The following is a 13617-nucleotide window of genomic DNA, read 5'->3' as shown; positions in this document are numbered from 1 at the left end:
GTACTCAAGATGAGGCCTCACCAGTGCATTATAAAGGTTGAGCATAACCTCCTTGGACTTGTACTCCACAGATCGTGCTATATAACCTAACATTCTGTTAGCCTTCTTAATGGCTTCTGAACACTGTTTGGAAGTTGATAGCTTGGAGTCCACTATGACTCCTAAATCCTTCTCATAAGGTGTACTCTCGATTTTTCGACCGCCCATTGTGTATTCAAACCTAATATTTTTACTTCCTATGTGTAATACTTTACATTTACTGACATTAAATTTCATCTGCCACAAATCTGCCCAAGCCTGTATGCTATCCAAGTCCTTCTGTAATGATATAACTGATTCCAAATTATCTGCTAATCCACCTATCTTGGTATCATCTGCAAACTTAACCAGCTTGTTACTTATATTCCTATCTAAATCATTTATATATATTAAAAATAGCAGCGCCCTAGCACTGACCCCTGTGGAACACCACTCTTAACATCGGCCAGTTCTGATGAGGTTCCTCGCACCATCACCCTCTGCTTCCTGTGTCTGAGCCAATTCTGCACCCATCTAAAAACATCACCCTGAATTCCCACTTCTTTTAACTTGATGCCCAACCTCTCATGTGGCACCTTATCAAATGCTTTCTGAAAGTCCAGATAAATAATATCATAAGCTCCACTTTGATCGTATCCTTTTGTTGCCTCCTCATAGAATTCCAACATGTTAGTAAAACACGACCTCCCCCTTCTGAACCCATGCTGACTGTTCAGAATAACTCCTGTCCTTGTCATGTGTTGCTCAATCTTATCCTTAATAATTCCTTCCATTAATTTTCCTGTGATGCTTGTTAAGCTTACTGGCCTATAGTTGCTTGGATCTGCCCTGTCACCCTTTTTATATAATGGGATGATATTTGCCATTTTCCAGTCCTTTGGAATCTCTCCAGTGCACAGTGACTTCCTAAAAATATGTGTCAAGGGTTTATATATGTACTCACTAGCCTCCTTAAGAACACGAGGATAAATATTATCTGGGCCTGGTGATTTGTTTGATTTCATCTTATTTAATCTGAGCAGCACTTCTCCCTCTACAATTTCCAAATCCCTCAGTACCTCCTTAGTAGTTGTGTTTACCTCTGGCAGGTTATCCACTTGCTCACTTGTAAACACCTCAGAAAAATGTAAGTTTAGGGCATCTGCTATTTCATTGTCTGTATCTTTTAATTCCCCTTTACTATTCCTGATGAACTTGACCTCCTCCTTAACTGTTCTTTTACTACTAAAATACTGAAAGAATCTCTTGGGGTCTTCTTTCGCCTTATCTGCTATATTCCTCTCCAACTGTCTTTTAGCCTCCCTGATATCCTTCTTAATGGTTGCCCTCATTTTCTCATATGCACTACGGTTCTCTTTGCAGTCATTAGTCTTATATGCCTTATACAGCAGTTTTTTCCTTTGCAACTTCTTTTTTAAATCTTTATTAATCCATCGTGGAGATTTTTTTAGTTTCCTATTATTTCCAAATTTAGGTATGTATCTGTCCTGCATTACATGTAAAACATTTTTAAACCTGTTCCACTGCTCCTCGACCGTCTCCACATTTAAAAGCTTATCCCAGTCTATCCTACTTAGACTTTGTCGCATCTGCTCAAAATTAGCCCTACTAAAGTTCAACTTAACAATTTTAGTCTTTGCATCTGTACTCTTACAAAATACTGAGAATTGTATTACATTATGGTCACTTGACCCTAGTGGTTCAATCACCTCTACACCCTCAATTCTATCCTGATTATTACACAATACTAAATCCAGATAGAGATGACAAGTCCCATTTTCCAGTCAGTTGGGATGATGTCCATCTCCCAAATGGAAGAGAGAAATTGCTTGCAATGCCAGGAGGACCGCCTTACCACCAGCCTGAACAAGGTCACTCCAGACACCACAGATCCTTGGAGCCTTCCCTACCCTCAGATGATTCACCACTTGTACAGCTAATTGGAGGATCAGCCACAAGAACTGTGGACACAGAGATATCCAACGTCCTAGCCAGAGGATCAGCTTTATACAGCTGGTCAAAGTAGCTAGCCAAGTGGGTAACAACTATACGCACGGTTCCATCAGCCATAAAAGTAACCGTAACCATCAAGATTTTGAATTTTTAGGGTCACAAAAACACACCCACCACCACTAAAATCCAATGACAGAAGTGATAACTCACTATTAACTATCTACTTCCCCGCACCTATCTATGTCTTGCTTTTACTGCTGGGTGCTACTGTAAGTTCTCTATAGTATGCAATCAGCCTGCATAATTCTGTAATACTTAGAAAATGCTTTCAATTATACTTTAGACCTGCTATTCCTAATTTTAACCCAAACATACATTAGAGTCAGGAATACAAGCCCCCTACTTCATGGAGTTTCTCTTAACATTGAAGGTTCCACATACTGTACTGCATCCACCAGAAAAAGAACAACACTCTCTATTCACATTGCATTCTGCTTGTGAGGAGAGTGCCCTTGAAAGTTCTAGAAGGAAAATGGTTCCACAATATTTAAAAATAGATGTGTATTTCATGTTTTCAGTACACCACCGTGAGAAAATTGTGAATAGTAGTGAAAAGATATTTCAAAAAGAACAGAAAGGAGTGGAAATTGGGCCTAGGCATGGACATGAGATCCTAAAAAACACTGGATGGAGCAGTGGAGCTTAAAAAGGAGTAGTAGCTGTTCTTGTAAATTGTGAAATCCATACTTGCAGGTCCAACCTACATGAAACTTGTTTGTTAAAATGGATTTCTGGAGCAATAATAAATTAGAAAGTATTAAAATAGATAACTTCATAGAACACACTAATGAGTAAAATGTACTGTATATTGAAATTGCCAGTTTAGCTTTACATAGTAATCTGGATAGTTGAGCTGTCTGTATCTGCATAAGTGTGCATGCAAAAGTAAAATGTATGTTACCTACATAGATGCAGCTCAAAGCCAAAATTGTCCATCAAACTTCACTAGCAGCTTAGCCACTAAGCAGGCAGTTTGGCTAAACAGCAAAGGCAGGGTGTTTGTCTCTTTGCTGAATTTCAGATTTCATCTGTTTGTTAAGTGCTCTCTTTCAATCATCTGGTTATTTAATTTTGGCTCTTGTTTATGTTTTAGAATTATTAGATTCAAACTTGGAGTTGATTTTAGGCATACCGTTTTTTCTGTTGCATTCTTTTGTATTGTTCTGTTAATAAAATCCTGAAATATAATGGAGCTTTAGTTTTGACATCTAAGCCAGATTTTTTTTTTCCAATTGTTCCCCTCTCCCTTTTGAAATTTTCATTTTTTTCAGCACTGGGTTCATTGTGGACATTGTGCTCCTTGAATTTGGAGCCAAATTGACTCTTGATTCTAGGCCTCACTGTAGTCTTGAGGCCTAATTTTAGAGCTATTGCCTAAGACTGAGTTTTGTCAGCTGGATAGATCATAGCTCTTCCCACACATTTCTATACAATGGGTTATTGTAATCTTTCCTGACCATAAATGCTAAATGTCTGGTTCTTACTCATGACTGAAGAAAACACTGAAAAAAACATGGAATTGTTTTGTTTCAACTACATTTTCATAACACAAATGATATAACAAAACTGGCAACTCCAAGTGATGAGGCTCAAGACAGAATTTAGATGGACCTTGAACTAGAATGCCAAGAATTAATACACAACTATAGAGTCAGGCTGCAGCTTCCAGAGGGGCTGTAGTCATCAATGACTCTTTTCCTTATAACAGCTTTTTCTCACTACCACAATCTGACATAACTGGAAAGCTTCAATGACATATGTTTAAAAACTATTTTTTAAATCACACATATTATTTAAAATATTTACTAATGATTTTGGTACACAGACTCACAAAAGAAACATTATGCACAAAGTAAGTCCAAAAATAAACAGCCCAAGACCCTAGAGGAAAATGTGCCTTTTAAAGTACTTGTAAGTGTCAATTCAGATTTTTCTAAGTGAACCCGGTATTTGAGTACAGCACAAATCAATCCTACATTCTTCTGAAAGAAATGGAAAATGATAAAATGTTAAGCCCATTACTCCATCTTCTAAACCAGGGTATTCTTTGCCATAGGCAAAAGTACAGAAGAAGATGATGTAAGTGACTTACACAAACTATTCCCATTTTGGTAATCCAATGTTATTAAATGGGACATTGCATTGGGCTGATAGCCATGCAGCAACTGACCCTGTCCTAAATCTGTCACCAGTCTGAGTACTGTTGGTCTGTATAATTTGAAAAAAACAAGAACTGCTTAACATCTCCAGTGTAGGTTGTGTACATGCAACCAGAAAAGAATATTTTGCCTTTATGTTTTGGCTGCAATTCTGTGAAGTAGCTGGCACATGCTGTGACATTGTCATTGCATAAAGCATGCAACTATCTTAAATTTGCAAGAATGAAAAAACCCAAAATGTACATAAACAGAAGAGTTCTTTAATAAAATTATTTGCTATGGCCCAACCCTTCTGTCTAAATATTGGGTTGATGCCAGTCTTTTTACCCATACAACATTTGTTTATAATCTTTATAATCCTCATGATCAGAGATCTGTGTTTTCTTATCTGTCTGCAGGGTCTTTGGGGAGCAAATGTAGAACTTTAAGGTCATGCTACTAGAAATCAATTGTAAATGGTGAATAAGTAACATCTTTTGTGCCCATAGAAGAAGGATGCCAAAATCCTTTAAGATTATCTGACTGGTGAATGTGAGATGATGGATAAAGCTGTGGGAGGAATCTTTGTTACAACCTGCTTTTAAAATAAAAGGCAATTTTTAGACATTCATTTAGTCTAATTACAATCAAAATTGTATTATATTGAATAATGTTATGTTTTCATGCACACAAGCCCATCCTAATGACTAAAGATAAAATCAAACCTTCCCACTAAAATTGGAGTGAGTCGCAGTCTAGATGGAGTCAGTCCTTGGGCACGTCACATTTGGCTCTCGGCTTCATGGGAATGTTCCACTGACTCCCTCCGACTTGCTAAGATTTTGTAAATTATGGATATGACTGAAAATTTCTGGAAAGTTGCCTAATGTGATACAGTCTTAAGAATTCTAATTAAACATGAAGTATGAATTAGAAAAAAAAAAAGAAACAGCTAACAATATATTCATTTCAAAGATTAATAAGGAGTAGGTCCACCCATTGCTGTTAGAACACCTTCAGTCATTTCTGGAATGTTCATATTCAAGCTTTGACCTTTGTTATGTCAAGTCTAATTATTTTTGTAAAGTGCTCTTCATTAAGTATTGGGGCTGCTGATTAAAAAGACAGTGGAAGGCATTTGAGTTCATTCGGGTGTTCATGAAAGGACTCTTGAATGAGTTCAGCAGTGTGTGTCAAGTGTGTGTGTGTGTGGGGGGGGGATTATCACCCTGGAATAGGGGAACGTCATGGTAGAGCAGTGCTTGGTACCATTAGGTAGGTACTCCTGGTCCTGTAAACTGGCATCATATTCCCTGATCATTATAGAGGCTACTCATTTGCAACTTTTACCAACCTCCTTGTGAAATGTCCTTCTACCCCAGTCGGTGGGCTATGACTTGCAACCATTTTAAACTTTTCCAAGGCAGCTTGACATATACTGCCAATAATGTTGGACCTGCTTCCCTTGATGCATGAAATACTTTTGCAGTTTACAGTGTGTGACCAATTCACTTGCAAATTAGACACCATTTTTTTGCCTTGTGTTATCTTATAAACCCAGCATATTAAAGTGTACTTTGTAATTGTCTAACATTCTTGGTATTCAACCTAACATGGCTCACCTTTGCAGCTACTTTTTAAAGATTTAGTTACTTCAGTTCTAAGCTCTTTTTTTATTGTGGTGTTTTCATTGCTTTGTTCACCCCCTGTAGACTTGGACCACAGATACCGCAGGTTGCATGGACATCGTGTAAATGGGATGAATAGCCATAACTAGGACAGCCTACTGCTGGAATATAAATGTGTATAAGCATTAAAGCCCATTACCACATGACAGAACTTTTAATTGTGCTTTTTCAGAATGGCGTACTTTGTACCTCAAGATGATTATGTTAAATTGAGTTTTCCATTAATACAGATATTCTTTATCCAGTATGGATTGACATGACAAGCTCTTACTGTAATGATAATTAACATTTGCAGTAGGCTTGTTAACTAAACGATTTGTATCTGTGATTTTACAAAAGATGAAATATGTGTTTGGACAAGTACACAATGTATGTCTGCCACCAATGTTACAACAAGATAAGACAGAAGAACATAAGAAGTTTCACAAATAAGAGTACAATTCAGTCCATCAAGCCCTTTGAGTTGACTGCTACCCAAATTATGCCAATATCTCATCTAGGAACTTTTTAAAATGTCTCAAGATTCTGTGTTCAACTATAAGCCTCTGGAGTTTGTTTCCCATTTCCAAAACCATATTTGGTGTTTAATAGGTTCACATGGGGTGAACAGTTATTAGGTCTTAATTTAGTAACTGATTTTTAATAATGATAACTGTAATGCAAAAAGTAAAAGTCAATGTAATTATAACATACTTTTTCTTACAATTTGTCCTAATGTTAGCTGTTGCAGAAACATTCTCTCATAACCCACTGAAATCATAAGAATGTACACAGAAAACCTCCTCCACCCCTCTCAAGACTTCCCCATTGGATGTGAGCTCTATTGGTCTGACCAATGTTTTTGTAAGTTTTATTTCCATGTGACCCAAAGGCCATAAATTTGACTAAAGCATAGTATATATGCAACCAAATGTGCAACCATTTTTAATATATTCTTTTATGCTGTGGTGGAGCGTGGTGGTTTACAAAATACTTGAAATATTTTTGGACAGAGAGGAAAATGCACTTCTTAGTGTAAATTTAAAGATGATTATATGATAATGCTGCCTTCAATGTGCGTCATGTCAGAAGCCACAATTACAGTTCTTTTCCCACAGAACTGTATTTACTAGCCTATTTATGGTTGGGTAAAATTAAAATACTAATCTGCCCAATTCTGAAGTTATATAGCTGCTGGTTATATTGGCCAAAATATGTAATATAGGATAACCTTTGAAGGAAAATGTTTAATTATAGTGTTTTATTGTAATACAAGAAAATGGAAAATTGTTCAGAATTATCCAGTATAATCTTAAAGGATCTTAACCTTAACAGTCATGGGTATTAGATGAAGCTGCTGAGAGCGGTGAAGACAAACTGTCTGAGGTCAAAGTCAAGCCTCAAAGCGAGGAAATTCCAAAAATCCAATTTGTCATGGCGTACTTGGATAGAGAGCTGTCTTTGAAATGACTGTCAGGAAAGTGAAAAAATGTTTTGGTCTCAAAAGTGTTTCTTCCTGGATCCCACAACTTATGGCTATAACACGGCTTTGTTGCTCCAACTGCCAGGGGTAAGCGTATATTCACAGCATCAGACTCACATGTATCAGGCTTTCAGCACATCATATGTGGTCATGGACTCCAATCTACCAGAATTTTGGAGGAATGTCTTGTGGGAAAATGCTGCAATAGTAAAAATAGAAATGTCATTCAAAAGGATCTGTATGACTACATGTTGTGTTTTCATTATGACAATATCAGCTAAAGCCTCAATCAGTACTAAAGGACCCATGAATGATTCATGAGAAAAATGATGAGCCAGGAAAAAAAAAACATGACTGTCATTGTCTTATGTATTTTACTTTATTCATGCATAATATACATTTTAAAAATATTTTTAAACTTTTGTTTTTTACCAGCATAAGGTATCCTTCACTTTGTACTTCTGGTATTACTTCAAATCAGGGGTCCTCAATCACAGTCTTAGAGGGCCACAGTCGCTGCAGATTTTTACTTCAACCCAGTTGTTTAATAAGAAGCACTTATTGCTCAAGTAACACTTCTGCTTCACTTTATTTGTCTCGCTCATTAAGATTTTGAACCCTTATCGCTTATTTTAGTCTTAAACAGCTGTATTCTTGGTTTTTAATTGCTCATAATTAGCAATGACATGCAAATAACAAAAGAGACCAGCATTTCTCCATTTAACTTGTTACCATTTAAACCAGTGTGTATTTATCATGCACTATTGGGTTTAATTAAATACTTGGAAGGAAAGTGCAGAGAAAAAAGTGAAGAACTGAGAATTACATTTTAGCCTTCAAATCATTTGGATGATATCCTTAGAAAGGGGAAGAAAAACTAGGATATGAGAATTACCTGACATAGCAGAGTTAAAGCACTAACAAGCCATGAAATTCAATTATTGGCAAGAATTGCTTTCTGATTAAGCAACTGGGTTAGAAGAAAAACCTGCAGCCCTCCAGGACTGTGATTGAGGACCCCTGCTCCAAATGTTGCACAAACGGTGGCCACCAAATACGACTATCTAACAGCAAATCCAGTTGTCATTAATTTCTCAGTTCACCACTTCATACAGATGTTCCAAGAAACAATCTTCTACTGCTATATGTGTTCTTTGGACAACAGGTTCACAGTCCATCCTACCTGTGTGTCTTTTCTGTGTCTAAATGACAAAAAGGAAGGCCAGGATTGGCCTTGTGCTCTACCCTACACAGGAAGTTTTACTTTTCAACACGTAAGCCATTACAACACTTACTAGAGACTATGTTGACTTGTAAAGTTTTAATATTGTGTACTTTAAGTCCGGAATTCTCATTTTTTGTTACCTAAAACCAAACTAAAATCTTGTAAATGTGTTATTTACTGTTTATATAATTTTACGTACATGTTTACTATATCACTGCATATCTTCCTGGACCTTTTCTTTTTGATGCCCATGGTAGTTGGGATTAAGAGGTGTTTTTAAATATTAGTCTTGAAAATAGTGAAAGAGCATCTTGGGAGAGTGTATGCTTGGTAGTTCATGACTTCTGTGCAACATGTCAACATTTATTATATTATTAGTTTTTTTCATTTTAAAAAGTATATCATGTAATATATGAAGTTTTCACTCAATAAATAATTTATGCGAAAAAAGTGGACCCTCAATTTACAAGGTTTATTTCAGGCACAGCAACCATGAAAATATATTATCATCCATCCATCCATTTTCCAACCCGCTGAATCCGAACACAGGTCACGGGGGTCTGCTGGAGCCCAACCCAGCCAACACAGGGCACAAGGCAGGAACCAATCCTGGGCAGGGTGCCAACCCACCACAAACACACCCACACACCAAGCACACACTAGGGCCAATTTAGAATCACCAATCCACCTAACCTGCATGTCTTTGGACTGCTTTGGAGGAAACGTGACCATCATCATCATCAAGCCCTTCCGAGAACCCTAAATCCAAAGAGGCCTGGAGGAAACCCATACAGACTGGAGTTTTTGTTTTTCGGGCCAGAATTCATGCAACTAAAGCACTTTGAGCTACTGGGAGGATGTTGTTGTTGTTGTTGGAGGAAACGGGAGCCTGGAGGTCTCCTAACTGCGAGGCAGCAGCGCTACCACTGCACCACAGTGCCACCCATATATTATCATGATTCTTAAATTATCTAATGATAAAACTATGATTTTCTGTGTCTTGCAACATATTACGTATGTCTGTTCAATTCTGAAATATATTTCAATGTAACCACTTTATATGTCACTAACATTGAAGGTGAGATCACTACAGTCAGAAAATTCTATACTACTACACCTAATAGGAGAAACCTGCTGACTTTAACTTAAATCTGCTTTAAATACAAAAACTGATTTCAGGCATCTCAGCAGCATCCATAGTAAGGCAGCAAATATCTGATTATGGTGCACAACACCCATTTGAGCATCACTTTAGATGATTCCATTTGAAATAAATCCTTATGTTAGTAGGGTGTCAGCCAATATTAAGTGTCAACATGATTTGAAAGGAAATGGATGGAGAGATGAGAGAAAATGCAATAAGAAATGGGCTTAGGTCCAAATTAAAAAAGAAAACCAGCCAAATCAGCAAAACCCATAACAATAATCAAAAATTATTATCAAAATCGCCCTACTGGTGAAAATGACTTTTAAACAAACAACAAAATAATACTATCTAGCAAAGTAAAATTCATTTTTAATTTATCCACAATCTTGAACAAGTTAATAATAGTATGTAATCTGTTAAATACTTAATGAAATTACTCAATGCTAATTCTGGAAGACACAACATGGCAACAGGAGCCATTACCAATAGCAAAAGATTTAGAAAAGGCACAAAATGGGAGAACCTGTAAACAAAAATGAGTAACAAAATTGTAGTAAATAATTAAAAATAACATGAGTAATTTTCTATTTCTAATTTTCTAATTAAGAGAACACTTTTCATATCTATTTTGAACTAGCCGTCCCCCGCGGCCTCGCCCGCGTAGTAGTGAAACAGGACAGTGAGGAGGGCCCTGCCCAGCCTTCCACTCTTGACATCACGCCTCCCTCTCCCCTTGGTCTGCAGCCTCTGTCTTGGATTAGCACAAATATATCCTGCAAATGAACTATGATTGCTGTGCGAAAAAAATCAGATCTAAATCCGTTAAGTAGTTCTCTCATGAAAAACAGACACACAGACAGAGAGACGTTGTATTTTTTTTATATATAAAGATATACCGGTAGCAAATATGAATTTTAAAGCACCATCCTGGAAGGAACTGAACACCATGGCCTATAGTGAGCCTGAGAATTTTACAGTATTTTCATAGGGCAATATATGTGACTTTGTGTTTCTTACCAAGCTTTTTCTTCCCAGAAAAACAAAGTGAATTTAATGCTCAGCTTAAACAATCATAAAGTAATATACACTGAAAACACTTCAGAAATGCTAACGCTAGCTGTGTACCATCTATGGGAATATAAAATCGGTGCCTGCAGTTACAATAAGAAGAATGGCCTCAGCATTCCTGTAGGTGGGGCAAAAAAAACAAAAATACAAAAAAAAAACAACTTTTCCGCAGTGTTTCAACAATTGACTTTGGTAGATGCATGCGTTGTTCCTCTTAGGTGTTATAAACTGTCCTAATGTTAAAACGACCAAACTTTCCCTTTCTCCAATTTTTTCATAAACAGTCCACTTCAGAGCTACAAACTTTCATTATAGGATGGCCACTTCACTTGTATATGGCATCTTGGGATCCTTCAGTGTCATAAGTTCTCCTTATGACTCCAGGATCATTTTACTTATTACAGCATCATACACTACAGACTAATACTTTAAAATGAGGCTTATAGAATCCATGTTTATGAGCCTATCATTTTCTACATTTTATTAGAACCACATTGATACAGTTTATGGCAACACAAATAATTTAAGTACGGACTCCTCTGATAATGCTGCTCCCTGTTCTGGCCAAGTTTGGATGTTCCACACTAATGACAAGGAACAGTACTAAAGCCATTAATGATTTAGATATATCGTACCACTGATATGATTCGCTTGCATCAAATAGTTGCCCTCTTGTTTCAAGAAAGATATTTAAAAGGGAATAAAGGAGCCATTTTAAGACATTGTGACCCTAAGTGGATTTATCAAAGTCATAACTATCAGCTACTGAGGCCTCTGGCATATAGAAGCACTCAGTCTATAACTGTCTTGCAGTTAATTGCTTCCAGATGCAATGTTAAAGAGGTAGACTTCTTGTGTATTATCCAGCAGTGCAAGCAGTTGGCTGTTCAGATGAATGCTGTCAGCGCTGATTGAGGCTCATTTCAGAGCTTGTATCAGCAGACATTTTAAGCATTCCAAATGACAATGTATTTTTTAAAATCAGACTTCAGAGGCCTTAAGCTAACCAGATCTTTGCATTTTCAAAGACAATAAAGAATTTGCTTGCCCCTCCTGTGATCTCCAATATCTTACAAGCATACATATTTGTAAAGTAATTTTGCACCCACTAATTTTACTCTTTTTAATATTAGCTTATAATTGTCAACGATTGTTACAGTTTGCTTCTTAACTAAATATGGCTTGGAATTGAAGCACAGCATAACTCACACAACTCACTGAAGCTATTTACGGACGTGTTAGTGTTTCGAGGAAAAACCGCCTGGCGTGGCGTGTTGAACTAAATTGGTTCCATGATAAAAACACAATTTTCCAACTTGGTGTCATTTTTGGCAGCTATTTATTTAATGTGTTCTCACAATTCAGAAAATCAGAAGAAATGCCTGTTTTAGATGTATGGTAGTGCCGTTCTTATTGATGCATATTCACTAAACAATTTGTAAAAAAATATAGCCAACATCCATCATTAGCAGACTTAGTTACATAATAATGCTGTGAGACATTTGTTGGCAAAAATATGCTATTTTACTAATATGGTGAAAAACATACATTCCACAAGGATTTCTGGTGCTTTCATCCATCAAAATTTATCCTAAATACTTTTAAGGCGACCAACTTTTAAGTTGACCACTTCTTAAGGCAATTCAATATGTAGATCAATTTGATATTTTATACAAACTCATTCATTTGGTTATATTGCATTTGAGCGGTATTACTTTAATACTGAAGTTTCTGTTATTTTTGTGATGAAATTTAAACTTTTTTTCTATATTGAGGTCGCCCTTTTGAACCCCCCTGATATTTACTACGCAGTGAGGCATTTGTACTCCATCAACATTAATTATTTCTAGAGACATAATTTTGCCTATTTTTCCAGTGCATTGTGCACAAAAGCAAGGGAACGATGGGAGCACCAGAACTCTGCTCACATCATGTCGCTTTGTACCGCAAGCTGCAAGTAGTAAGTCTGTGATAAGCGGAATACCACTACGCTTTCCACTCAGGGGACGGAAGGACAATCCCGACCGCTTTTATATAGTAAGAAAGAAGAAGAAGAAGATATCGCACAGTCTGGAGTAGACAATCATCTTTTACCTGGAAAAACGAAACTACAAATCCCATCGTGCATTGCAAAATGGACGGGGCGTGTGAAACTCCGCGCCTGCGTAGCACTCACGGGACGGAAGGACAATCCCGACCGCTTCTATATAGAAGGATAACCTTTCATAACCTGTCTTGTCACAAAGCAATTTATGTTCTATTAATAGATAATGACAATAAGTTTATTGATGAGCCTCACTCAGTATTAAGCGCAAGTTGGAAACAAAACATGTGTAGATCACATACATTTATACTGTAGTCAAACGGTCAAAAGGAAACTCTGACTCATTGCAATTACTCTAGTTACTTTTGCCTATTGCAAAACACTTAGACTATGAGATGGATTTCTCAATTAGCCTATTTAGAGTGCTATATATTAAAACTCTACAGTGTGAGTGTGAGTGTGTGCCCAGTCCCTACAAGCAATCTGATTGGTCTAGTTGGCTTTGCACTGATTTGTCGGTTTCGTTTTGGTTGCTCAGTCATATGCAATCGAGACAGGAAGTGCTGGGCAAGAAAGCTCGACATACACATACCAAGGAAAGATGTAGGGGGAACACTGTGAGTCACCTTCAAAGAAGGGAAGTATTCCCAAGAAAACAAATGATGTAGGTATTGGTGGCAGTCAAAAAGCATATCGAAGGCGAGTGAGGAGTCTGATAGGCAGTATGGAAACATGATCAAGACAGGAAGCACTGGGCAAGAGAGGTTTAAACACAAGAGATTACCAAGGAATG

The 13617-nt window shown here is 37.1% G+C and overlaps 1 protein-coding gene across 3 annotated transcripts in view; it reads right to left on the bottom strand.

Annotated features, from left to right (window-relative positions):
• Positions 1-13617, bottom strand: part of prrx1b (paired related homeobox 1b) — a 49644-nt gene that overhangs the window by 5391 nt on the left and 30636 nt on the right. The window contains exon 4 of one of the 3 annotated variants that reach the window (XM_039734506.1): positions 7458-7539. The exons of 1 other annotated variant lie outside the window; for it this stretch is intronic. In XM_039734506.1, coding sequence (XP_039590440.1) covers positions 7503-7539 — 37 coding nt within the window. In that variant the 3' untranslated portion in view covers positions 7458-7502. Of the gene's footprint in view, positions 1-7089; positions 7540-13617 lie in introns of those variants that run through there. One more of the 3 variants, XM_039734505.1, reaches the window with a different exon arrangement.

The sequence above is a fragment of the Polypterus senegalus genome, chromosome 14 (genome assembly GCF_016835505.1).
Source record: "Polypterus senegalus isolate Bchr_013 chromosome 14, ASM1683550v1, whole genome shotgun sequence".
Classification (NCBI taxonomy): domain Eukaryota; kingdom Metazoa; phylum Chordata; class Cladistia; order Polypteriformes; family Polypteridae; genus Polypterus; species Polypterus senegalus.
The sequence above is the reverse complement of the archived record's forward strand: the minus strand, read 5'-3'. Positions and strand labels throughout refer to the sequence as shown.